The 26,123-nt window shown below is 32.0% G+C and overlaps 1 protein-coding gene across 1 annotated transcript in view; it reads right to left on the bottom strand.

Moving 5' to 3' along the window:
• The window catches only part of LOC129974829 (monocarboxylate transporter 12-like), a 296,075-nt gene that overhangs the window by 57,723 nt on the left and 212,229 nt on the right, over positions 1–26,123 (bottom strand). The window contains exons 3-4 of the mRNA XM_056087594.1: positions 22,884–23,059; positions 20,173–20,449 (exon numbers count right to left, since the gene is read on the bottom strand). Coding sequence (XP_055943569.1) covers positions 20,173–20,449; positions 22,884–23,059 — 453 coding nt within the window. The remainder of the gene's footprint in view (positions 1–20,172; positions 20,450–22,883; positions 23,060–26,123) is intronic.

Here is a 26,123-nt window from a genome sequence, read left to right on the forward strand (position 1 = left end):
TTTCAAAAAATTAACTTTTCAATTCGTTAAAAATGTAAAATGATATATGAACAAAATGTTAATGTGGGAATCTGAAAATACAATTTTAGAAAACATAAATAATGACATAATATTCTTTTATTAAATAAAATAATGTATAGTGCAAATGTATACTTAAATATATGGAAAAAAAATCTTAACTTATTCAATTTAAATGCGATTTACAAATGATACAAAGAATAATTTCGATATCCGTTAAAATCAAAGAAATCGTGACGAAACTTCTATCAAAACCGTGAATCCTGAAAAAATAAAAGGTGAAACATGTGTTTTGGGGAAAGATCATGCTCTTCTGAAGTATAATTTATATCTGTCTCTGCAGAAAATATTAAAATATATTGAGATGTAGTCCGTCTAATGCTCATATTGACAGAATCGTGAGCAACATATTAGAATCGAATGCATATTAAATCCAGTTTTCTAAATTAATACGCTTAATGAAAAATTACCCTTAAAAAGTTCAACAGCTGCCAGTTTACAGAAAAACGAAATAATAAACAGAACCAACAGCTATTTAAATGAATTTGTTCTACAACGTTCTATTTAATATCAATGTCTGACATTAATAAATAGAATTTAGGGGAAAAAGATCACCGTAAAGAATTCGCGCATTTTTATTTTTAAAAAGTCGTCTGCATAAATCAATTTAGAAAGATAATTAATTTTTACATTTCTCTAAATAATTTGCCTTGTAAATTAATACTTATTTGAAAAATTGACGTTCAGAGGTTCAACACCCGAAAATTTACAAAAAAAAAAAAAAAAAAAAAAGCGAACAAAAGTAGAATATTTTTTTTTTCTTGTTCTGTGTTCGTTCAAAAATAAATGGCTGAAATTAAGATTTAGAAATACAAATATCTAAGAAATAAAAATGTGTATATATTAGCAGTATAAAATTAAGCTTTTTATTTTTTAAAAGTCGTCTGCATAAATCAAACTATAAAGAATGCTTTATTTTTTATTTTAACAATATTTTTTTTTTAAATTTTTGGCGAATAAAATATTTGTAGAACGTCTTTAAATTTTAAAAACTTTCCACCATTATAGACTGAGAGGTAATTTATCTTCATTTAGGTTTTATGCTATTGGAAAGTGGTTTTCTTATTTTTTGTTGAATTTACCGTCAAAAGGAAATAATGAAGTTTATACATAATGAAATGATTTATAAAAGCGTTCGCTTTCATGTGATATTGATTGATTTTCATTCTTCTTTTTCCAAGAGATTTAATTAAATTATTATGCTGTATTTTGAGCTCAGGTAAGCATTAGAATTTTTAAATTAAGAATATTTTAACTTCTTATATTTACTATCCATTAATCAAAATCGAATTTGCTCCAATTTGTCAGGAGCAATTTTAATTATAAGCAGCTCTATAAATATTTAGATTTTATTTATTAAAATATTGGGATTAAAAACAAATTGAAATTAATTCACTTTTTGAATTTGATTTATGGTTTAAAGGAAGCGTTTACTTTAAGTCAATTAGAGTATTAATTCAAACTCATTTTTTTATGAATTCTAATTAATTAACTTTTCATAGCTAATTTTCGTGATGAAATATCAAAATATTCTAATAGCTGAAGGGTTTTTGAAAATGAGCATTTCACACGAACTATGTTTCTAAGATTTGATTCTATTTTTATTGTAAAATTCTTTTATAGTAGAAATATTCCTAGTAATTATGATTTGAAGAAACGGAGCGGAATATTGAAAACTCTTTTCAGCAATTTGGTTAATATTAAACCTTTTCAAAAAGAGTTTAATTGCAGCAGCAGTTTATTTTATGATAGTATATTAAAATATTTTGAAAATAGAGATTAATTTAAGAAAAATAATTCATTTAGCTTATTATAAAGTATATTTTATTTTTAACATCTTTTTTTAGAAGAGTTAATATTTAATTTCATAATAATTTAGTTATCAATTTTCTTATTTGTGAATAGATTGGTTTTGGATAAATTAATGTCAATGGATTCTTTTTATTGTTGTTCTAACTTTTTATTATTCATTTCTCTTACAGAATTAAATAAAATGTAAGCTAGCGATTTCCGTTTGTGGCAAAACACTAATACAAAACTGCCAAATACAAATCAATATTTTTTTTTCTTATTGCAATGTATATGGGAATATGCGTGTTCAAAATAATAAAATATAAACGGATGAAAAAAATAAAATGAATGTAGAGTTACGCATAGGGGGAAAAATGGTTTTCAGATGCTATAAAAATGTTTCTTTCTATCTTAGGCTAATCTTTACTGCTGTTGTGATTTACGCATTTATATAACTATTTCCCTAATAAAGTACAAAAAAACACGTTATTTAATTGTAGGATTTGGCAACACTGCAGGCATGTTCACGTAATTTATCTTTTAAAATGTAAACAAACGCAATCCTCATTTCGAATGTTTACTGCGTCATTTTCAGCCAAGCTGTTGAATAGTATCGAAATAATGAAAGAAAACAAATTCAACGGGCAAATGAAACAATTAAAGAAAATTTTCAAAGATATTCAAGAAGAGGGAATATTTTGTTTCTAATATTCAGCAGGCTTGCTTACTATACTATGCGGATGGCCAGAACATTGATGTTAAAGAGAACACCAATGTTCTTGTTGTCTTGGAATAATGACAGAAATTTGTGAGTTTTATAGGGCCTATTTTTGGAAAAATGAAATAAATACTTCCAATAAATATACAAAAAGCTGCCATGACAGTGAGGCACACTTGCCGATGTTTCTGAGCAATCTAAATTGGTTAAAGAGCTTTTATGTTCCGATTCACCTGATCCAGCAACTATCGATAACATATTCGCGAATATAGTATTGAATTAACCTTCGAGTCTATGAGTGCCGTATTCCATGTAAAACTGGAAAGAAAATCAATTTAGAATTTTCATTAATTTACTAAATTGGCTTATTTTATAACTCTGCTAAGGAGCTGCACAATAAGTTCTTTTCAGGTATTCTTTTTCAATATTCTAAAAACTATTATCTCTATATTTCGTACTTTCATAATTTTCATCGTTATTTCCTTCATTTTCTAAATGCTTACAAAAATCAAGAAAAAGTCATTTTTCAAAACCAATAAACTTAATTCAGTTCAGATGTAAATTAAAACCTTATAAGGAAATAAATTAAACTCAAACATAATTTATTTCACAATAATTGTGCTAGAACGCAGCGTCTTCAATATATTGAGCGAATTTGCAATATTTGCATAGCAATGCTAGTTTAATAATACTTTTGTAGCTTTTGAAGTTAATAAAAGAGTGCAACTTTAATGAGAGATGGTAAAATATCTTATCATGATATTTAAGAAAAATTAAAAGAAATTCAAAACATTGAATCATATTATTAGACTTGATTCGTCTACCTTTATTATATTTTTTTAAATTTGCTCTGCGGCAACAACTTGGACGCAAAAAGAATATGGGTTTGAAAAAAATCAATGAAATAAAGGTCATAACAAAAAAATAAAGAAAAACATTAATGTATAATAATATTTAAAATATTTTTTTAACTTTATAAAAATCAAAGAAAAAATTACACTTAGGAAAGTAATTATTGAATTTTAAAATTGTGCAAAAACGTTTTTCATTCGATATTATATTCTGAATATATCGAGAAAAAAACCTTCAGCGTTTAATTAATTTTTAAGTAAAAATGTAACTAAAATTTTGGTGAAAACTTTCTTAATAAGAACCTACTACCTACTTTTTATGATCACATACAAGTTCTTCTAAGGATCGCAAAGCAAAGTAGGTGATCCCTCCCCCCTCTAGATTTCGGAATTCTTTTGAGGGCATTATTTTCAGAATAATTTTATTGAAGTGAAAACTGCATTTATGAGAGCTGTTTGCTCGAACTAATTCAAATTACAATCAAGTAGTTAAATTTTGGAATATCATTCATACAATTTTAATTAATCACATTTTGTAAGATATTATGTTGCTTTAAAATTCCAAAACATATCTATTGCTTCATAATTTTAAAAATTACATTTCTATAATAAAATAATATTCAGACTTTGCTAAAAGTTATCACTTTTTTATTATACAGTATAAAATTACTTTTAAACTTTAATTTTGTTTTATATGTGATTACAACAACTTCATAACAACTCTTTTAAAAATAATCCGTTTTTTTAATGTTTTAGTTTTTCTTTTTGCCAAAGGTTTCTACTGAAAATTGTTTATACAGAAATCAAATTTAAATTTAAAAAACCTGGTTTTAGGAATTGGTGCGGAGGAAAGAGCGGCCCCAGATTTGCATATCTTAGGACCCCATAAGGCCCTACTATTTCAATGTATCAATTACTACTAGAAGTAATTATGTGTCAAATCTGACAACTCCAGATTTGACATAACAGACTACTCTCTAGCCCTTTCGCTACCGATCCGACCCAATCGGTTGTGAAAATTATATACTACCGGATCGGTTCTGTTTCAAATGAGGGATGCAGGATATAAAACGAGTTATCAACAAGGATGTCCTTGCTTTACACCCTGCACCTCTCTTTTAAAGTAGAATCAAATTTGTATGGCCAGTTGGGCCGGCTTAGCGGTGGAAAGGTTCCATTAATTTCAATGAGTTTTGTATCAACCGTCATGCCAGCTTATTAATAACATTAATGAATTTCATTATATCTATACTTTATAAGATCAGAGAAAGTATAGAGTTATTATTTCCTTTTCCAGATTCTATAACCATCATGTTACACGCATGCACTTTGGTATCTCGTCATGCAGCTCTAAGACCATTAAGAAGCAGCAACAGAATCGTGAAAGGTCACGAACTTATTGCCTTCCAATCCAGTTATTGTTCGGAAAAATTCATGACGGGCGTGTGAGTTTAAATTCATTTATATCCATGGAAAAAAATGGTATATTGCCCTCAGTTACCATGAATGCGGATACCACACACCAATATACATCATGAACTTGCTGACCACAAGAAAAAACCTCAATAAATATGGGTGTGCTCATGAAACAATTAAGGGCTTGAATAATAAATTTTATAGTAGAAGAAAAAAACCTGGGCGTGTTTGAAGACATAAAACGCCAAGATTGATACTGCTTTATTTTTATGAACACCCCTCTTTCAAATGTTAAACCCGCTGGGAACAAAACGTTTCTTCCGCCAAGATGCAATCATTTCGCACAGCTATCGCCAACAGCAAGCACATTGCTACTGTGAAAGATGTGGCGAGAAGTTAATTCTATTGACACCAGCAACACAAGACGACTTGTAGTAACTGGCGGTGCATCATTGTGAGGAAGACTTGGAGATTTATAGAAGAGGTTCTGCCCCACGCCCCCTTTTTTTTATCTATCGCTTTTGTACGGAAAAGCTCTTGAATTTTAAAGGGGCAGATTTACGAGCGCAGCTTATTTTCATTCTCAGCGGGCGACGACATAAATATTGAGCCTATATTGAAGAGGAGGGAGGAAAATTTTTAGAACTGTCAGCACAAAAATGCGAAATGAAAGAATGTATCGTTGTGTTTGCGCAAAAGTTTTTTATTGACTTCTTTGCCTGAAAGAGTTTCTAGGAAGGTTTGTGTTTTATGTGTGAAATTTTTGAATGAGCAGAAGTGGAAATATTTTGAAAAGTAGAACTTTCGGGGATATTTATAGTGAAAGGAATCACATCCTTTATGCGAAACTTTTTAAAAATTTTGTGCTTCCATTTCAGTTTGAAGTTTTCTTTTTCATTTTGAAATCCATTGCTATGTGTGAAAAAAGGATATAACACCATGATAAAGAGTAGGACAAGAATAATTATATTAAAATGACACGTTATGTGCACGATTACATTCAGCATCTGACTATGGCGTTACATGAATGCATTCCATTATTCAGAATCTTTTATTTCTGTTTCAAGAAAATAAATGTTTCTTTTTTTTTCCATATGAAGTTGAAGAATATTAAATGATAATATAGGCTTTGCCAGTGATCCTTTGAACTTATTTTTCAGTTGTTTCATTTTATACATAAGACTACAAATTAAAACATATAACCGTTTGGTATTTTTTGTGCATTACTTTGTCTTTAGTTTTAAATTACCGTCAAACCTTGCTTAACGAACCCTTCGCATTACGAATGGTTTAAAAAACAAGCAAAACAAAATCGAAAAAAATGACTTCATGAGTGGTGAGATGATACCTTGATGTCACATGCTGTATAGGCCTATATCAGTCTGTGTTGAGTACTAAGAAGAAGAGAACTCTTATACCTACATAGCAGGAATTTTGCCCGGATAGCGTTGTCGAACACGACTCTGAAGGTTTTGAATAAGTACTGTGAATTCTCAATTGACGAGATTGTGTTTCTAGCCAAGCTTATGGTGCTAGAAGTGGATGGCAACAACATCAATGAGCTGGTGGCAGAACACAGCCACAAATATTGGGCTGTGTTCTGCCACCTGTTCTGTATACTCATGGGTCTAAATTCTGTGTCACAGCAAAATGCTTCAGAAGAGATTTGGTCTGGAGAGAAGGAAATAATTTATTCAACAGAGCAACAAAAAGTGAAATAAGGGAGTTGCTGAAAGCGTGAGAGATTATTGGTCGAAGCATCATTTTAATAAGACAACAGTTGGGTGCATTACAAATTCATTTGACGATATTGCTGCGTCTCAATTTCGTCAAAGTTTGAAACGTAGCCAAAGAGTAATAATGCCTTAGATACTTTTCTTGTAAAAAAGCATGCTTTCGAAATAATAAACCACCCTATTATAAATCCCTATAATTACCCTATTATCAATATTTTTTTAAGAATTGTATGCATTGTCCAATTCTCCATAGATTCCTATGGAAAATATTGTTTCGCATATGGATTCGTTTTGAGGAACGAATCATGCCCCTTAAGTGAGATTCCACTGTATTTTAATTTAGAAGTTTTAAATTTATTCAAGTTTTCATTCTTTTTTCCGTTATTCTCATCTTTGAATTACAAGAACCTTTTCTTTTTTACTTCATTTTCATTTTACTACTCTAAAATTAGCAGGTAAAATGATAGTATTTATTGAGAAAGAATACTTTGTGATCAATCACGTTTTAAAATATTATCATGTTGAAATCATCCTATAGAGGACTGAAGATCAACTAATAAGACTACAGGTACTAAAATTTGACGCATTCTTATATAAAATTCTTTAAACATTTTTGTTCATTCCCTTTTCTTGGATTTTTAAAAAAAATTGAATTTGGGTTTTTTTTTCTTTTTATTTTTTCAATTAAATTTAAAAAAATCTTTTAAATCCGTAGAAATAATGACTGTATTTAATAATTCAATAGAAATATCGTATTAAGATTGAATAGATTGTGTACTTGATTTTCCACTTATAATATAAGTGCGTTCTATAGTATTCAAAAGCTGAAAAATTTTCCTTAAAAATTCACAAAAAAAAAAAAAATGTTATGTCATGATATTGATTTACTTCCATTAATTTTTTTGCTTCATCTTTTAAATGTTTAAATCCTTATATATGCCATAAATCCATGATTTCGGATGTCTTTTTTTCAGAATTGGGTCCACTAAGATACTACCAAGACAAATAAAAATGTCTCTTTATTTTATAATAGATTTTTTAAGTAAATAAAATCATTTTTAAAAGTAAAATAATTTTTAAATTTTTTAGATTTAATTTCCCAGATGAAAAGCTAAAGAAATAAATAGCTAAATAAATAACTGACAGGCAGATAGCTGATCTTTACTGATTAGAATATAAGAACAAACTTTAGTGGCCTAATTTTGATTGGTGGATTGCAAATTCTAAACCTAATTCTTTCTCATTGTTTACCTTGACATGAGATAACTATCCAAAATTAAGAATTATGCTCTTAATAGTTTCCATGCTTTTTATATCCTTCTTTTTTAAAAAATATTATCTCTACTAGTAATAAATATGAATGTGCGTGTATGTGTGTGTGTTTGTGACTCTCTGTCTGTCTGTGTATACGTGTGAGTGTGTTGGCGTTCTATAGATCAGACCGTTAAAAATACAGTTACAAAAGATGACACCTATATATCTTGGAGAATGGGAATATACACCTTGATGATATTTTTATATATCAATTACAGTTTGTATTAATTAAAAAGTAAGCAAAATTTTGTCCTTTATCTGCTATAACTTACGAAATTATTACAGCACAAAAATTAATTTCATCTCATTCTAAAATTTTAAATTTTTTTTTAATTATTTCAATTTAACAATGATGCAAATTTTTGCAATTCTTTAAAAATATCTTTTTCTTAACTTCCAACAACAGATTATATAGTTGCCCTGAATTGAAACCGTTATCATTCTTTTAACCAAAATTAAATCATGTGAATTTCTTCCATTGCTGATAGTTAACCCTTTCTAGGGCCGTGGGAAGTATGCTTCCCACCAAATTTATCAATCTTTGTATGAGATGATGTAGGTTGGCATCAGTTCTGACACATTTTTTTAGTAAGTCAGAAACTTGGATGCTTCAATTCTTTATCTCAGACAAAATGATGTGTCTTGATTTGTCACTTAATTATTAATTAACCAAATTAATTAATTAATCAAATTAAATTTATCTAATAAGCTAAATGAATCCCTTTTCTTATTCTAATTTCAAGCCAAAAAATATTTGAACATAATATGACTAGAAAAAAATGGCCCTTTAAAGAGTTAAAGCAGAAGGATTCTGCTAAATATCTGCACAATTTATAAGACAAATAGTTTGAATAAAAAAAGAAATGTACATTACTTGAATTTCAGAAGATAGATAAACCGGGTATATATATTTTTGATAGCAGTATGATTTTATGAGTCTGGTCAACATTAAAAAAATTCATGTACAAAATAAACAATATTCAAGTAAAAGAATTAAAATAATTCGGTTTTAATGTTTGACAATTTGAATCAGTTCAGTTATATTAACGGCCCGTTTTAAAGCAACACTAGGGCTGTTTTGGTACTGATCTGGTAATTTTGAGTCACGGTCAGATGACGAGGACGACACCTGAGCTGATAAATCCTCTCTTAACTTTAACGTGCATCAGACCTGCTTACACAACGGTTATTCGGTGGAGTTGGATCTGGAACATGACACCCTCCAGTTCTGAAGGCCTGGCAGTTTGAAGAATCATGGGCATGAAGTTATATTTAAAGATTTAACTAACATTAAATATAAATAATAACACCGGCGAATGAGTCGGTGACCAAAGTCGATTAATCGGAAATAAAATTAGATGAAAATACATCTGAACAAGTCTTCCTTTTCCGCAAACTGTATTTATTCGGAGAGAAAGTCCCAACTTTGAGATCAAGACCTTCAATTCAAAAGACACCCGACTTATGTGGCTCTGAGTATCTAAAGTCGGGTGTCATGTACCCCATGCTCACTCATTAAATATGAAAGTTTAAAGAGGAGGATGCCCGCTGTCTGATAATTACGGGCATCATCCCAAAACATCCCTCACTTAACTTTTTTTTAAAAAAAAGTCAGAAATCTAACATATCAAATCAAGTTTCAAACCGTCGCTTATAAATTAAGGAACAGTAACACATTAAAGAAACATTCTATTTTTAATGCAGATAAAATTCTGCTCCGAAGATATTTCGTTTCAAAATCCAAAACATACATGTCATCTGATATTATGCAAACTACAAAAAAAAAAAAAAAAAGAAGAAGAAGAAGAAAAAAACCGAAGTGAAACAAAAACGACCAAAAATATTTTCTGGAAACCGTGGTATTTTTAGAATCCGGTGGGTCTTTGATATTCATACCCTTTCCGAAGAACCGTGTTTTCATTTTACAAAACTGCTCGACTCCGGATATATATTTTCCACTAATATTGCTCTCGAGTATCCCTATGGATAGGCAAAATAATGTAATGTCGGCTCTATATCTTCCCTAACTAGATATTTTTGTCTCGAACGTTCTCCGTTATTGCATTACTGAGAAACAATGTCCCTTGAGGTCATTTCACTGAAGGATATCTCATTATCCTTTTTTACAGAAAAGATATTCGTAAGGAATATCTCCGCTGTTTTAATAGAAAGAATTGAAATACACATAGTGCAAATCTGGCTGTCTAGTTTCATAAGATTATGTTATATATTTCTCCCAAGTGAATGAATTTTGATTACCTATTTTGTTTATAGATATAATATAGATGTCGCGTGACTATGAAGTCTTTTAGTTTATTGTTCAGATAAATTTTTTTTTCTTGTGCATGTTTAAAAAAACTATTAAGAATTTAATAATTATTTATTGGTATTATTAATGGGGGTCGTTATTATAATAATTGATGTTATATGGATAATGATATTGTAGAATAAATATGGATATAAAATTGATATAAATATTGATATGCAGGCGTTCTGGCGTAGGGGTAGCGCTTCTTCTCCGTAATCCCGGTTCGGGCATGGCTATTCTTTATCTGTGAGGTGTGTGAATGCCCCCCCCCCCCGTAAAAGGTTGCTGTGCAAGCGAATGTGATGCGTGAGTAGCAAAATCGCCGTAGTTGGCGCTGCAAAAACAAGAGACGCTCTCACTTGGCTTAAAATCGCTGAATTCGAAATTAGAAGGCTTGTCCATGCCTTATTTTGTTTATGGAAATAATATAGATATCGCGTGACTATGAATTCTTTTAGTTTATTTTTCAGACAATTTTTTTTTCTTGTGCATGTTTAAAAAAACTCTTAAGAATTTAATAATTATTTATTTGTGTTAACTATTGGTAATATTAATGGTGATCGTTATTATAATAATTGATGTTATATGGATAATGATATTGTAGAATAAATATTGATATGCAGGTGTTCTGGTGTAGGGGTAGCGCATCTTCTCCGTAATCCCGGTTCGGGCATGGCTATTCTTTATCTGTGAGGTGTGTGAATGCCCCCCCCCCCGTAAAAGGTTGCTGTGCAAGCGAATGTGATGTGTGAGTAGCAAAATCGCCCTAGTTGGCGCTGCAAAAACAAGAGACGCTCTCTCTTGGCTTAAAATCGCTGAATTCGAAATTAGAAGGCTTGTCCATGCCTTATTTTGTTTATGGAAATAATATAGATATCGCGTGACTATGAATTCTTTTATTTTTCAGACAATTTTTTTTTCTTGTGCATGTTTAAAAAAACTCTTAAGAATTTAATAATTATTTATTTGTGTTAACTATTGGTAATATTAATGGTGATCGTTATTATAATAATTGATGTTATATGGATAATGATATTGTAGAATAAATATTGATATGCAGGTGTTCTGGTGTAGGGGTAGCGCATCTTCTCCGTAATCCCGGTTCGGGCATGGCTATTCTTTATCTGTGAGGTGTGTGAATGCCCCCCCCCCGTAAAAGGTTGCTGTGCAAGCGAATGTGATGTGTGAGTAGCAAAATCGCCCTAGTTGGCGCTGCAAAAACAAGAGACGCTCTCTCTTGGCTTAAAATCGCTGAATTCGAAATTAGAAGGCTTGTCCATGCCTTATTTTGTTTATGGAAATAATATAGATATCGCGTGACTATGAATTCTTTTAGTTTATTTTTCAGACAATTTTTTTTTCTTGTGCATGTTTAAAAAAACTCTTAAGAATTTAATAATTATTTATTTGTGTTAACTATTGGTAATATTAATGGTGATCGTTATTATAATAATTGATGTTATATGGATAATGATATTGTAGAATAAATATTGATATGCAGGCGTTCTGGTGTAGGGGTAGCGCATCTTCTCCGTAATCTGGGGTCCGAGTCCCGGTTCGGGCATGGCTATTCTTTATCTGTGAGGTGTGTGAATGCCCCCCCCCCCTGTAAAAAGTTGCTGTGCAAGCGAATGTGATGTGTGAGTAGCAAAATCGTCCTAGTTGGCGCTGCAAAAACAAGAGACGCTCTCTCTTGGCTTAAAATCGCTGAATTCGAAATTAGAAGGCTTGTCCATGCCTTATTTTGTTTATGGAAATAATATAGATATCGCGTGACTATGAATTCTTTTAGTTTATTTTTCAGACAATTTTTTTACTTGTGCATGTTTAAAAAAACTATCAAGAATTTAATAATTATTTATTGGTGTTAACTATTGGTATTATTAATGGTGATCGTTATTATAATAATTGATGTTATATGGATAATGATACAGTAGAATAAATATTGATATGCAGGCGTTCTGGCGTAGGGGTAGCTCATCTTCTCCGTGGTCTGGGCGTCCTGGGTCCGAGTCCCGGTTCAGGCATGGCTGTTCCTTATCTGTGATATGTGTGAATGTGCCCCTTCCCCTGCAAAAAGTTGCTGCGCAAGCGAATGTGATGCGTGAGTAGTAAAATCATACTCTTGGCCCTAGTTGGCGCTACAAAAACAAGAGACGCTCTCTCTCGGCTTAAAATCGCTAAATTCGAAATCAGCAGGCTTGTCCAGGGCAAGTGCCATCAGAAACCACAACAACAAGTATTGATATATTGACTATAAATGACATTGTAGAATAAATCGCTTCTAATTAATTGAATGTTAAGTTATAAGTACAGTTATCACTACATCTTTACATAAAATTGAAGAAGAAGAACAACTATCTGTTAACAACAAAAGATTTTTTTTTTTTTTTTTGGAATTTTGAGCTTATGAATGACTAGATAGATTGCTAAGGCTTCGGTTATAAAGATGGAAGTAATAGGATGAATACGATATCTAAAGGATTAAGTGTTTGAAAGGTCTGCGATAGAAGTGATAAATTGCGATTTAGATGCATATGTGGTGATGATCAAATAATTTTGGAATTCTATGTTGAGAGTCAGTTTTGTTTGATTTTGACGAAATTTAATACACGTGCTATCCAAGACAAAAAGAAAATCTCTGCCAACCATTTAAAGTCTAAAAGGTCATTAATATTGTTACAAAATTTTTCTTCTACAACAAATACCGCTAATCAATTGCAATAGCGCAACACATTTAATTGCTATAGTTCAGCAGCTTTCTTGCTGTCTAATCCTCCAAGACCTTTTTACTCGTCGGCGACTCCGACCACTTTCACACACACACAACTTTTGACGATCCACACAACTTCTTCCGATACACACGACTTCCTCTTCAGATCTCGATCTCGATGAAAGCTTATCGGGGTACCCGTCCTTGGAGTAGGACTATCCCCTTAAATGACATAACTGGTAGAAACTTGACTTTTAGTATTTTGCCATGATAACTGTGATGGGTCTTGACTCGATGGTGGAAGGAGAGCAAGTGGCATCTTCAGCGAAAATTTGGTCTTTGGAGGTGAGGGAGAGTGGGAGAGTTGTCTCGGCCAATAGGAAAGCAGGTTGTCAGTCGAGTAGGAGAGGGTGATGCAGAGGGTTTTCGGAGCTCGGTGAGGGATAAACTATTGTACGTAGGTGACCAATCAGAAAGCTGGGATATTGCAGAGGATTGACTTTACTTTTGGTGGGACTTAGCCGATCAGTGCGTTCAGGATTATCATCTTTTTTTCTTCTTTATTTTCAGTTTTCTTTGCGAGTTTGGCTGCTTCAATTAGTTTTGGGAATTCTTTCAGTATTTCTCTGAGGCCTTTAAGTATTTGGAGGGTTTCTAGGAGAGAAGGGAGTTCTTCGGCCGCTGTCAAAGTGGGCTCCGTGTTCTGTTTTCGTGGTGGGGGGATGGGTTGAGGGTCTTGTTTTCTAAGGTTTTTCTTCATCATTTCTGCATAAGAGGGTCTTCCATTATTAGTTGTCAGTTTGGGGAATTTGGAACATCCTTTCCAGGCAGCTGTGTGACCAGTTTCATTACAGTTAACGCATACTGGATCCATGATCTTTTCAGAGATATTACAGTTTCTTGTTGCATGTTTGCCACCGCATTTGATGCACTTGGGTGCTAATCTACAATTTCTAGCGGAGTGGTAGAACCCTGCACAGTTGTAACACATTGTTGCAGTTGATTTTCGTTGGTAGCTTTCAATCTTGATTTTTAGGTGGAGGAGGGATTTTTCATTGTATATGCTGATGGCATTTTTAGTTTTCTTGACTTCCAGCAGGAATATGGGATATAGGGACTGCAGTTTGTAATTTCTAAGTTGGGAGATTCTGTTGATAACGTAATTTCTTTCTTCGAATCCTTTTTTAATTTCCTCTTTGTCTGCGTTAATTGGGAGTCCTTTAAGAATAACTTTTAAGGGTCTTTCATCTTGGTGTTCTGATAAGATATATTCTTCTTGTTTTTCTGTTAAAAGTTCTATGATTTGGGTTCTCTCATCTTCGGTTGCTGGGTGGATTGCGATCATATTTCTGATGAGTTTGTTTTCTGTTTGGGGGAATTTCCTATGGATTTCTTGGAGCGTAATATTGTATTTGCTTGATATTTTCATATTTATTGCCGCGGGCCTATTATTTGATTTTTCTTGGTTTTCGCTAAGTACTTCATATCTGTTGGATGTGTCCATGTTTTCAACATTTTCCTCAATTTTCTTGATCTTAGCTGCTTTTTTGGGGTTAACTTGTTGGAAGGTTTCTGTGTTATCATCATCAATTTTGTGTTTGGCTTGGGATGGATTGTCAACTTCCATATGTTTAACTTCATTTACGGCTAGATCGATTTCAAAGTTGGGGTAATTGTCGTCGGTGGTTTTCTTTAATTTTCGTAATTCCTCTATTCTTTTATTCTTTGCATTAGTCGTAACGGTCTCCATAAATTCCAAATGTTCTTGTAATTCTTTGTTGATATCATAGCTACTTTTTCTGGGATTTGCAACATTCCTTGACATGTTGTCCTTTCCCAAAGGTGGAGTGTGTTTGTAGGAGTGATTACTTCCCCTGGGGGAAGAGCGTAAATCATCATCATCACCTTTAAAGCCTACTACCATAATTCTACGATTTCTTCCTGAGCTGCTCGTTGAAAGGTTGCTTGAGCATCTGCTATCAGGACGTCCGTCTCCCTGACTTCCTCTTCAGATTCAGATTGCCTGTCTTTTATAGTTCCGTTAGGCGGGGCTGGAATCTGCAGACCAATCAGGGCGTACCTGGCTGTATCTCGGGTCTTAGTGGATGGATCGTGAAAGTTCTCGAACTTTCCAGTAGTATCCATTTAGTCGCCAAACTCGCCAAATTCGTCGCCAAGTCGCCAAATGGTCGCCAAGCTCACAGGTCATTGACGCACAGGACAGATCTTACAAAGGGTCTTTCTCACGATGACACTATTCATGGCCGAGTAGCAAAATTACAAATTTGTAACAATATGTATTAATTAAAAATGAATTAAGTACTTACTCTTTTTCAGCTATATTTCACAAAAATTATGTTTTTCCTTAAAACTATATTTAAAAAAAATATTTAAATTATACGTTCTATTTCCGTACATTTTTTAAAATCTTTTATTAAGTTTAATTTGCTACACAATTCGTTTGAAAATTCTTATTGTTTTGATAAAATTCAAACAAATTTCATTGTTCTATCGAACCATTCAATCGCATACGTTTCCTATTGTTAAAATTATTTTCTCTAATCATTAATTCCACAGTAGAACGCTTCTGCTTTTATTACGCAGTATATACAGTTTTTTTATTTGTACTTGCAGTAATTTGTAAACTGGTTTCATTAAATTTGTATTTCTCAATCTTATGATATAACAAGGTGAAAGTTTATATAACTGCATTCTGCATTAATGGATTATAGTTAGGAAAACAAGTAGTTTGAGTCATCAAACTGGTCACTAAAGCGGCTATATAAAATTTCTATAAACCTTTCCTAAGTTTTTAGATTCACTGTCAAGTTTCATTAATCACAATCTAAATTAATTTAATCTGACAATGTTGAAGATATAAATGCAGTCAAATTCTGATTTTTATAAAAAAAAAGTAATGGATTTTTCCAATTAAACAAACGAACAAAAAACCCAAGCAAATTTGTTTATTTGCAAGATATTGAAAAAAAATTTTTTAGACAATTTTTTCACAATATGGTTTATTTTGTATTTAATTTCATCGTACAGTAAGAAAAAAAAAAAAAAAAAGTCGAAAATCCATTTTGTAGCAGTTTTTTCCAACAATTAGATGCTGTGGATATTAGATAATATTTTACGCACATATGTATATGAATATCGAATTAATATATAGATATAGTTAAGGGTGTGTGCGTGTGCGTGCGTGCGTGCGCGCGTTTGTGAGTGTGTTTCTGAAGAGTTTTAATACTTACAAATTCATAAAAATCTCGAAGTCAAATATTTTTAAATTGAAGATACTTTTTATTTTTCATATATAAAAAAGTCAAAACTCTTAAGAAAAGGGGTGGGGTGGGGGAGAAATATAAACACAAAAAAGAAAAGTTACAATCTGTAGCTCTACACAATGCTATTTTAGGAAATATCAGGTAAGTCTTATAAAGTAACTTCGCCCTAATTTTACGCTCATAGCCGTGAAGACTATTCCCAGTTCAATAACAACGCCAAGAAAGTCTATTAAAAAGACACATCAAAACTTATGCCGAACCTGGACAAAGCGGGGAGCAAGACATGCATATTTATCTTGTACCGACGTGAGATTCGCTCTAGTCAGCGATTAGATTTTCTTCCTTGACGTCACACGGTCATAATAATCCGTGTCTGGCGCCGAAGGATTGCCGTAAAACTTAACGCCGTCACCCCTTTAGGGTCACAGATCGATTGGGGATCTGTTTTTGTCACTGCGTGCTAGACGCGCGGATGGTCCGCAGGTCCACTTTGGTGGGAGCATAATTCATTTGATTGCCATACAATATTTATGAGGAAATAACTAAAATTTCGTCTTATTGCCCTGCCCTCAGATATTTGAGATATTATTTGGCATACAATTATACAATATTTGCTGAAGTTTTTTCAATAATTTTATTTGAAAGATTATTGTCTTATTTTAATGTTAGACAAGAGCATTTTTGGGAGGGCTTTCGTAATTTTGAATAGTATTCAAATGACCCTCATTGTCGAAACTTTTGCTCCGCACCAGCGCGAGAGCATTCAACCCATCACATCCGATTAATTGAGCACTAAGTCCCATTGACATCGGATCTTGAAACGAAAAACCTGCGATTTGCAATCTCAAGATTCGGGATCTATCATTTGACCGCCTTTCTTTCTATTTTGATGTAAAAACAAAATCATGATAAAGCAATATTTTGATGTAACATCTGTTTTTCGAAAATCTTGTGTACCTACTTGTAAAATAGTTGCGTGGGATGTTTTTCTCGGACAGCAATAATTAAAATTTTACCCTCGAGATTAGGGCACAATAAGCTTTCTAGTTTTATATTATTTAACTCTTTCTAGGCCGTGGGAAGTATGCTCCCCACCAAATTTATCATTTTTTGTATGGAATTATGTATGTTGGCATAAGTTCTGACACATTTTTTTAGAAAGACAGAATCTTAGAAGCTTCAGTTCTTTATCTCAGACAAAATGATGTGTCTTGATTTGTTATCTAATTATTAATTAATTAATCAAATTAAATTTATCTAATAAGCTAAATGAATCCCTTTTCTTATTCTAATTTCAAGCCTAAATATATTTTAACATAATATGACTAGAAAAAAATGGTCCTTTAAAGGGTTAAGTTGCTATTCTATCGCCTTTCACCTAGATCTGTTAAAGGCGAAGACTTTTTTTATATATTTTTCCTTTATCGAACACGAAGTAAAGAAGAAGTATCGTGATCCTATAAAAAAAAAAAAAATCAGAGTTGAAGATTTTGACGAATCTCCATGTTTCAGACTCCTTGTGCCCCTCTTTGGCATTATATCTGTCTGTGAACTTGATATCTTAAAAAGTCTTTGAGTTAGATGGATCAGATATGGTATATGAATCCTCTACCAAACTTGTAGATTTTTATCAACTATTAAAAGAAATCCATTCTCAGGAAATTTGTTTGCCTGCTTTTTCTCTTAAAAGCAAAATCAATAACTTTAAAATGAAAAAGGTTAGATAGATAAAATTTGGCTCATAGTTTTAGCTTCTAAAATATACATGTTTGCATATTTCGAACAAATTTATCAAAGAACCGATCATCTGTTGTTAGTACTCCCGCATGCATGTAAACGCAATGATTTAAAGCAGTGAAATTTGGTATCTTGTGACCCCAGCTGTACTTGCATGCCAAATTTTGGCTCCATTCGGTCGGCGAAAAGGCGTTCTAAGTACCTATTCATACGATAGATTCAATAAAAATATTTTATTCACATCAAATATCTTTATTTCCTGACTATCGTTCACCAATATCATGCAAGGCATTTGCGGTCTTACTCATGATTTATAATTTTAAGCGGAAGAAAGGGAAATAAGACCTTACTTGAAGAATGTGCGAGAAAGTTTCAGGGGGAAAACTCCCGATGGTTTTAAAATTGTAATACTTTTCAGAAACCTTTACTTATCAATTCTGTTTACAGAGTACCCCTCTTAAATCAATAAATCTTTCTCGTATATGCAGTATAGATAAAATATAGTATTCATCAAAAGATTCGAACTCGAGTTTTGACGAATTTTCACGTTTTAGATCACCCTCAATTCGAAAAACACATTTTTTGAAAATTTCCGCCTCTTTGTCTGACTGTGACAAAGAAAACTAAAAAACACTTTCATATAGATAGATGAAATTTGGTACATGGCTCTTATACCAAATTTATAGATTTCCATCAAATTTGGAGCCAATACTCAAAGGAAGTTTGTCTATGTGGCTGCTCGTATATAAATTAACACAACTATATTAGAGCTTAGGTAGATGAAATTCAGTGAACAAAATTAACATCAAAAGTCTTTCAAATTTTAAGATAATTCCTACAAGGAATTGGCTATCTGTCTGTCTGTACTACCAGAAATTGTACTATTTCAGTCATTGATAACTTAATGACTGAAATATATTGAATTTTGTATGGGATTTGTAGTTCCATGTCAAATTTTTACTTCAATCCGTCGGGAAAAACGGCTACTATTAACTGCATGCTATAGATTAATCGCCAAAAATCTCGCCAACGGTTACAGGATAGATTCAGTAAAAATGCTAAGTTAAGACCAACAGTTAATATTTTGTGACTATTGTACGCCAATGCCATGCAAGGCATTCTCTGAGAGAACACCTTTATTAGGGAGAATATGAGAAAGTTTCGCGGATACCAGTGGTAATAATCCACCAATGATAATGATCCTTTGGTTTCAGCAAAGAAAGCAACATTAAAGAAAAAAAGAAAATTGAAATTTCAACCAAAGCATTTAATGTTGAATTCAATGATGGTGTAATAAACGTATATAGCACCCATCATACAGTATTCTTTCTTCCACTCCCACGTTACATTAAAGTAAAAAAGTGAAATGAATATAGTTATATTTCGTCTTCTCAATACCCCCTAAAACAGGCATTAGATGCATCTATCCATACTTCCTTCCTTTTGCATTGCCTACACCAATGAAACAACTATTTTCCAATTTCCAACGTCTTTAAGGGCTGTCTCAAAGCACCAATTGAACAAAAATGTAGAAATAAAGAATTTTTAGGTATTATAAATATACTTCAAAGTCTACAAACTTTCAATATCTCAAGCGTTGAACAACATTATTTATTGTTTTGAATTTTGGGTAAAATCCTAGATGGGCCCACCTCTTGGCGACTTATTTGAAATCTCGCCAAGTTGACTACTAATTGAATATTTGCTATTATTATTATTATTATTATTCAATTAAAAAACGATACTTGAAGGCCAGAAATAATAATAAATATAATAAATAAATAAATAAATAAATAATAAAATAAATAAATAAATAAATAATAAAATAAATAAATAAATAATAAAAATAAAAATAAATAAAAATAAAAATAAATAAAAATAAAATAATTGAAATAAAAATAAAATAAATAAAATAAAAATAATTAAAATTAAAATAAAATAAAAAAAATCCGTCTAGGTTGCCTAATTGGAGACGTTATCGCCACTCGTTTGGCGAGAATACAAAAAGACGCCAAGAGATGGGCTGTACTAGGATCCACCCGAATTGTGATTGTTTAAAGTTCATTATTGCGTATGGTAGTATGTTTTATGCTTACTTTTAATCTTGCTTCAGAAAATTATAAAAAGTTTTTAAAATGACTGAATAAAAATGTCAAAACAGTTAACAATTGCCATTCATGCTATCCATGCGTTGTCCAACCGTCAAGAATTTCAAAATATACTCACGAGGTGGAAAAATGGCGAGTAGAGACCAAACGCACATATCGCAGCTGAGAGCATGCTAACCAGGATGGATCCGTTTTTGAGGGGCGCCCAGTCGAAGAAAGGAGGTTTATCCGACACTCCGGACTTGTCCTTGATCTTCTTGCGCTGGTTCTTGAGATGCAGAATGGCACGCCGCTGGGGATGGTAGAGGGACGCAGAGCGATAGCAGATGCCCACGAAGAAAGGAATCACCGCCAGCCCTGTGACAGCGTGAAGACCCAGTCTCCAACCCAAGATTCTGAAAGAAATGCGGAAGGCAAAATTGATCCCTCTTTCGCAGTTGTAATAAATATATAAAAGTTGTGCTTCTCTCACACTTATCAATAATCAATTTAAATTAATATTCTGTATCGGAGACGCTAAAAATATTTTCACTAAAATTATTTTCATGAAATGTGCTGGAGTTAGCTATGGCTGGGATTTACGATATCAGTTTCTACCAATATGAGGAGCCAGTGACGTAGTAAAGGGACCAAAGAGGTATAAACAGAGGTCAGCAAGGAATAGAAAAAAACTACTACAAATACACCAAAGCAGCTACTATCTGCTTTATAGAAGGTTTTAAAACAAAATACTAATGCTTTTTATGCCACTTTTTAAAGAAAATTTGATGAGGGTGCAAAAATAATTACTTTGACCCAGGAGTCATTAGCCCTCGCTAAGCCACTAGGTACAGACATCTACTCAAAGGAACTCCACAGAGATCAAACAATAGTGCATTACGCCACTTTATAATGCCAATTATAATGAGAATGTGAAAAATATACCATGCACCAAATGCCATTTACACTCAGTAAGTTATTAATAATGGTACGTGAGAAATTTTTTTTGTCTTGCCCTCATTGAGGCACTAGTGGTATCTAATTATACATCTACAACAACATAGACATTCTCTCTGGGATTTTGATTTAATGGAAAAAGTTTATCAATTTTATTGATGTAAAAGAAATCTATTTATTGCTCTTAGTAACGCACTTACATTAATACGAAATGGTGTATGTATGTTTCGCGTTTCCAGCTTCATTCATTTCAATATATATCCCAAGTTCTGAATTTCGGCTCTAATTATGGAAGTTTCACAAAACTTGTTTATACATACTGTTAAAATGATTCCATTTTTTCCCCTCTTTAAGTTGTAAAACTGAATTTGATTACCATATTTCCGAGTCAGCAAGAAATCATCAAAAAGGGATTGTTAAACAATGCCAGTAAAGATCATTGTTAAGATTTTCAGTAGAACTTTGAAAATATATCTTTCAATATAATTTAACCAGCTGTTTATAGGATTGTTACGGTTCTTTCACTTCCGAATTTTTAAGAAATTCTTCATTACCTTGCTCTTTTCTATTTCTTTACACGTCTTTTTTTACTATTCCTTTGTTCAAAACATATTTTATTCAATGTCGCATCAGTACCTGGACGACTCTGAAATAGTGATATTTTATTTTCAGTGAATACTAAATACAATTTTGCCGGCGTTCTGGCATAGGGGTAGCGCGTCTTCCTGGTGATCTGGGCGTTTCGGGTTCGAGTCCAGTTTCGGGCATGGTTGTTCTTCTTCTGTGTTCTATCTGTGAGGTGTGTGAATGTGCCTCCCTGTAAAAAGAGGTTGTGCAAGCCAATGTGATGCATGAAGTAGCTAAGTCACACTCTTGGCTCTAGGTGGCGCTATTGAAAAAACAAGAGACGCTCACTCGGCTTAAATCGCTGACAGATCTGCCAGCGGACATATAAAGTGCCGTAAGTAACAACAAAAACAACTAATATTTTGAATATTTTTCTCTTTCATGTTGGCCAATCCTTTCCTTTCAACAACGTTCATTTTATATCATCGTGTAATAGTTCTCTAGTATTTTATCTGTTTTGACTCAACTTTTGAAACTGACAATGCATAATTATTATTTATATCTCTAGTTTGAAATGAAACTTTGTACATTTTATCTGTACATTATATTTGTACATTATTATATTTGAACATGTAGTATATTTTTGTACATTATTATATTTAAACATATAGTATATATGTACATTTTATTTGTACATTATTTCATATTTACATTGCTGGGATAGAATTTCTCTTATTTATTATTTTTATTTTATTCCAGAAAAGCCACTAGAGCTTGAAAAAAAAACTGAGCTTGAAAAACTTAAAAAATTGTTTCGATTTTAATAAAAATTTGTTATTTGTTTCCAGATTTTTAAATTTTATCTTATTAAATAAGATTATATGAGTTAAAAAAAAAGTGCATAGTTAATGCTTGGAAAAGGAATTTTTAATATGGCACAGTAAACAATGGATTTGAAAATTGCCATTATAAGGCTTTGGTAAACAAATTAAAACACAAATTTTTGTTTTATTTTTTATTTTCCTTTTTAAAAGGCCAGTTATATATTTTGCAAAATACATGCATGTAACCTTTTAACATAAGCGAAAATTAGTTGACGAAAAAGTATTAAACATGTGTCCGAGAAATAGCACCTACAGAGATGTGGCAAGCTGATTAATTTTAAGTGTTAAAGCCTGTTATACCTATTCTTTTTTTGCATGTAAAAACATACGAGTGTAATTGAAATCCAGATTTCTGGATTGAAATAAACTGAACAGCAAATATTTGTACACACTATTTCAATGGAAACGAAAGCAGATCATAAGTTTAAAGTAACATTCATACTTGATGATCTTTGCAAAACTGTACGAGAAGATGATGACTCCGCAACCTGTACCCGATGTGACGATGGCTTCTACTTTTTCCCGCCTTCTCTTGAAATACTGACCAATCATGAGAGACGATGTTACTCGAGCCAAACTCAGACCCAGTGCCATGACGAAGCCGTAACTTAGGAACACCTATTGAAAAAAAATATGAAGGAATAAAAAAAGAGAAGATATGTTTGTCATTTTTTTCTGCAATCATCAAATGCTTTAGTTTTTTAAAATGTAATGCGTCATTAATGTTGTGAATGTCAAAGAATCATGAACTAATTCAGATTTTTTTCCCTGTCACAAATATAAACTTCAAAAGTGATTTTAAGACGTTTCCTGAAAGCAGAGAAAAATGTGCAAAACTGATATATTCCTCATCAATTACCTATTTGTCATTAATTATTAAATATTTGTATGCTATTACTTTAGAATATGTTTTCTCATTCGTTCATTTTCAAGTATTCTAATCAATTTCATCAAAGGAAAGTTTTGTCGTGTTATTCCAAATTGGATCCTTTTGAAAAAAAAAAAAATGATTTCAAGGAATAATAAAATATCTAAAGCAATGATAAATGTATCAAGAAAGAAACCATCTTCGGAAGTTATGATTTTTAACTAAGTTATTCACAAGGCACATTAATTATCTCACCTTGTTTTAATTTTTTATGTCAATTTCAAAAAAACGTAATATACTCATAATGTTTTTGATTTATAGTAATAACGATCGAGACCAGTTTATATCGAATAAAAATTATTATTTACTAGCCGCCTTTGGCGACCAGCCGGTTCGCCAATCTTAATGTTTGTTAAAATTTTAATAATGAAATATTTTATGCAATTCCTACTTTAATAGCTTCTTCATCAAAATATTTTAAAACTTCAAATTTCGATAGACATATAATTCACTCATAATATTATAAAGGCCTTCAGTCGTAACGTAATATGTATCTCACTAATTTTCTGTTAGCTCCCGTAAAATTTATGCTTTAAAATAAAGTGGACAGGATTAATCTGCAATTAATATAATAATATTTTTTACTGAAACATACCATTTTTTTTATAATATGATTACTGAAAATAGAGTCGCTTAGCGTTTAAACTTTATGGGCACTAAAGAATATGTTTCTTAATTTATGTAATATCTCAAGAATTTGTGAACAAAATTTTGTCAGATTCATCATGAGTAGATCGATTCATTAAATGTTTAATTTTAAATGCATCAAACATTAAGAAAATAAACAGAATAGTTTGAAATAATCGGCCAAAAAATGTTAAGCCTAGCCTCATTAGTGTGGGGGGAAAAGCTGAGGCCCTACTCATTTGGCGGTGGGGAAAATGAAAAGATTTTTTTGGCGGGAAAGTTAGTTTTCAATTAATAATTAAAATTCTAATTAAAAATTTAAAAAAAGAGGTCACAGGTGCACATTCCCGACCTCCAAGGTATACATGTACCAAATTTGGTAGCTGTAGGTCCAACAGTCTGTCCTGTAGAGCGCCAACAAACACACACACACACACACACATTGAGCTTTATATAAGTATAGATTTCAGACATCAATTTACTTAACACCATACGCTTACATAAATCCACTAACGCACATTGCAGTAAATAATGCATCCCAGTTTATGCCTCCGTATATATGCTGATAAATACCTTGTAAATAGTATAACATTTTCATTGTTCTTTCATCATAATAAATAAGTGAAAGAAATTAGTTAATTATACCTTGAATCCAACTGTCGCAGAAATAAATATACTTGTGGATAATTGAACAATCGTTTTAATGTTAATCATAATTGTTTTTAGGAAATTATGCAATTATGTTGAAATTAATGAGATTAAAAACAAGGATGTGGATTAAAAAATAATGAATCTGATGCAAGAATGAGTTTGATTTAATATCTTCTTTTCACTTACCAAATCGATTCACTCGAACAGTCACAGCAAAAATTTAATAATAAAAATAATTCCAAGGATTTGCTATTTTATATATTTTCTAATCCGTTAAATAAAAGCTACATCTTCTATGAAATATTTTACAATTTTATTTGAATTTAAATTTTAAATGGGATTTAAAAAAAACAAAATGTATTATCTTATTCAAATTTTTTCCATTTTTTGTTTTATGGAGTCAATCTATTTAGTAACTAATCATAAAATTGAAACCATTAATTATGCTTTTTTCAGATCTGCAAATTCATGGCTGAAAGGTAAATTCCTTTTTTTTCCTTTTTTTTTTTTTTCCTTTTTTTTACGGGAAACTATAAATTGAATAGTTTTTTTTTAACTTAGACTTTTGGATTCTGATTCTGTTATTGATTTTAATTTGGATTTAGCTTTGAAACGACATTTTTACCCCCTCGTATTCGTAGGTTTGTGAGATTTGAATCCGTACATTTCTTCCAGGGTTTTAACATTCACGGTTTCACATTACTGATAAGACATTTACAGCCAGCTGTGTCGTCGCTGTTAATGACTGAACTCCTCGAGATGGCCAGATGGTGGATCTTTTCACCTGGGTGGTCTCGCATCTGTTCATTAGCGACTACAGTGAAAGGCCACATGTGGGAATTCCTCGTCCAAGAGATATTGATAGTACCTTCAAAGAGAAAGGAGTGTCCAAACATCTGGATGCTAAATGTATCTCATTGTGAAAAGACTATGATAACTCCGTGTTCCAGAATAGTCGGTTATGAAAGGTGCTTCACTAAACGGACCTTCCCACGATCTATTGGCGTCGCTGAGGGAGCATATTGCTAAACCCCGTTTGGCCGAAAGAGAGCTCAAATGACCAATGTAAATTAAGAGGCGGAGATTGTCGCCGAAACAAAGTGCAAAGATTTTTTTTGGGGGGGGGAGAAGAGAAGAAACGAATTGGAGGCAGACTGTTGGACTACGCCCACGAGTTCGGAGTCCGGAGAACTACCCCTGAAGTGGTATTGTTGACTAACAACCTGTGAGTTCCCTTTCTCAGTAATGGAGAACTGAGTTTTAAGAAAACCTTCAACTTCGACTGTTGTGTCTCCTACTACAGGTGAAAATAACTATTTATTTAACCAAGATTAGAACAAGTTGTTCTTTTGTATATATAGGTCTGTAAAATAAAGAATTGTCTGGAAATTCTGCTTCCTTATTTGATCAGTCTAGATCAAGACATTACAAGGGCTAATAGCCAAGTGTTTGATTGAGATATTTTGGAGGGACCAA

This window comes from Argiope bruennichi, chromosome 7, assembly GCF_947563725.1.
Source record: "Argiope bruennichi chromosome 7, qqArgBrue1.1, whole genome shotgun sequence".
Lineage (NCBI taxonomy): Eukaryota > Metazoa > Arthropoda > Arachnida > Araneae > Araneidae > Argiope > Argiope bruennichi.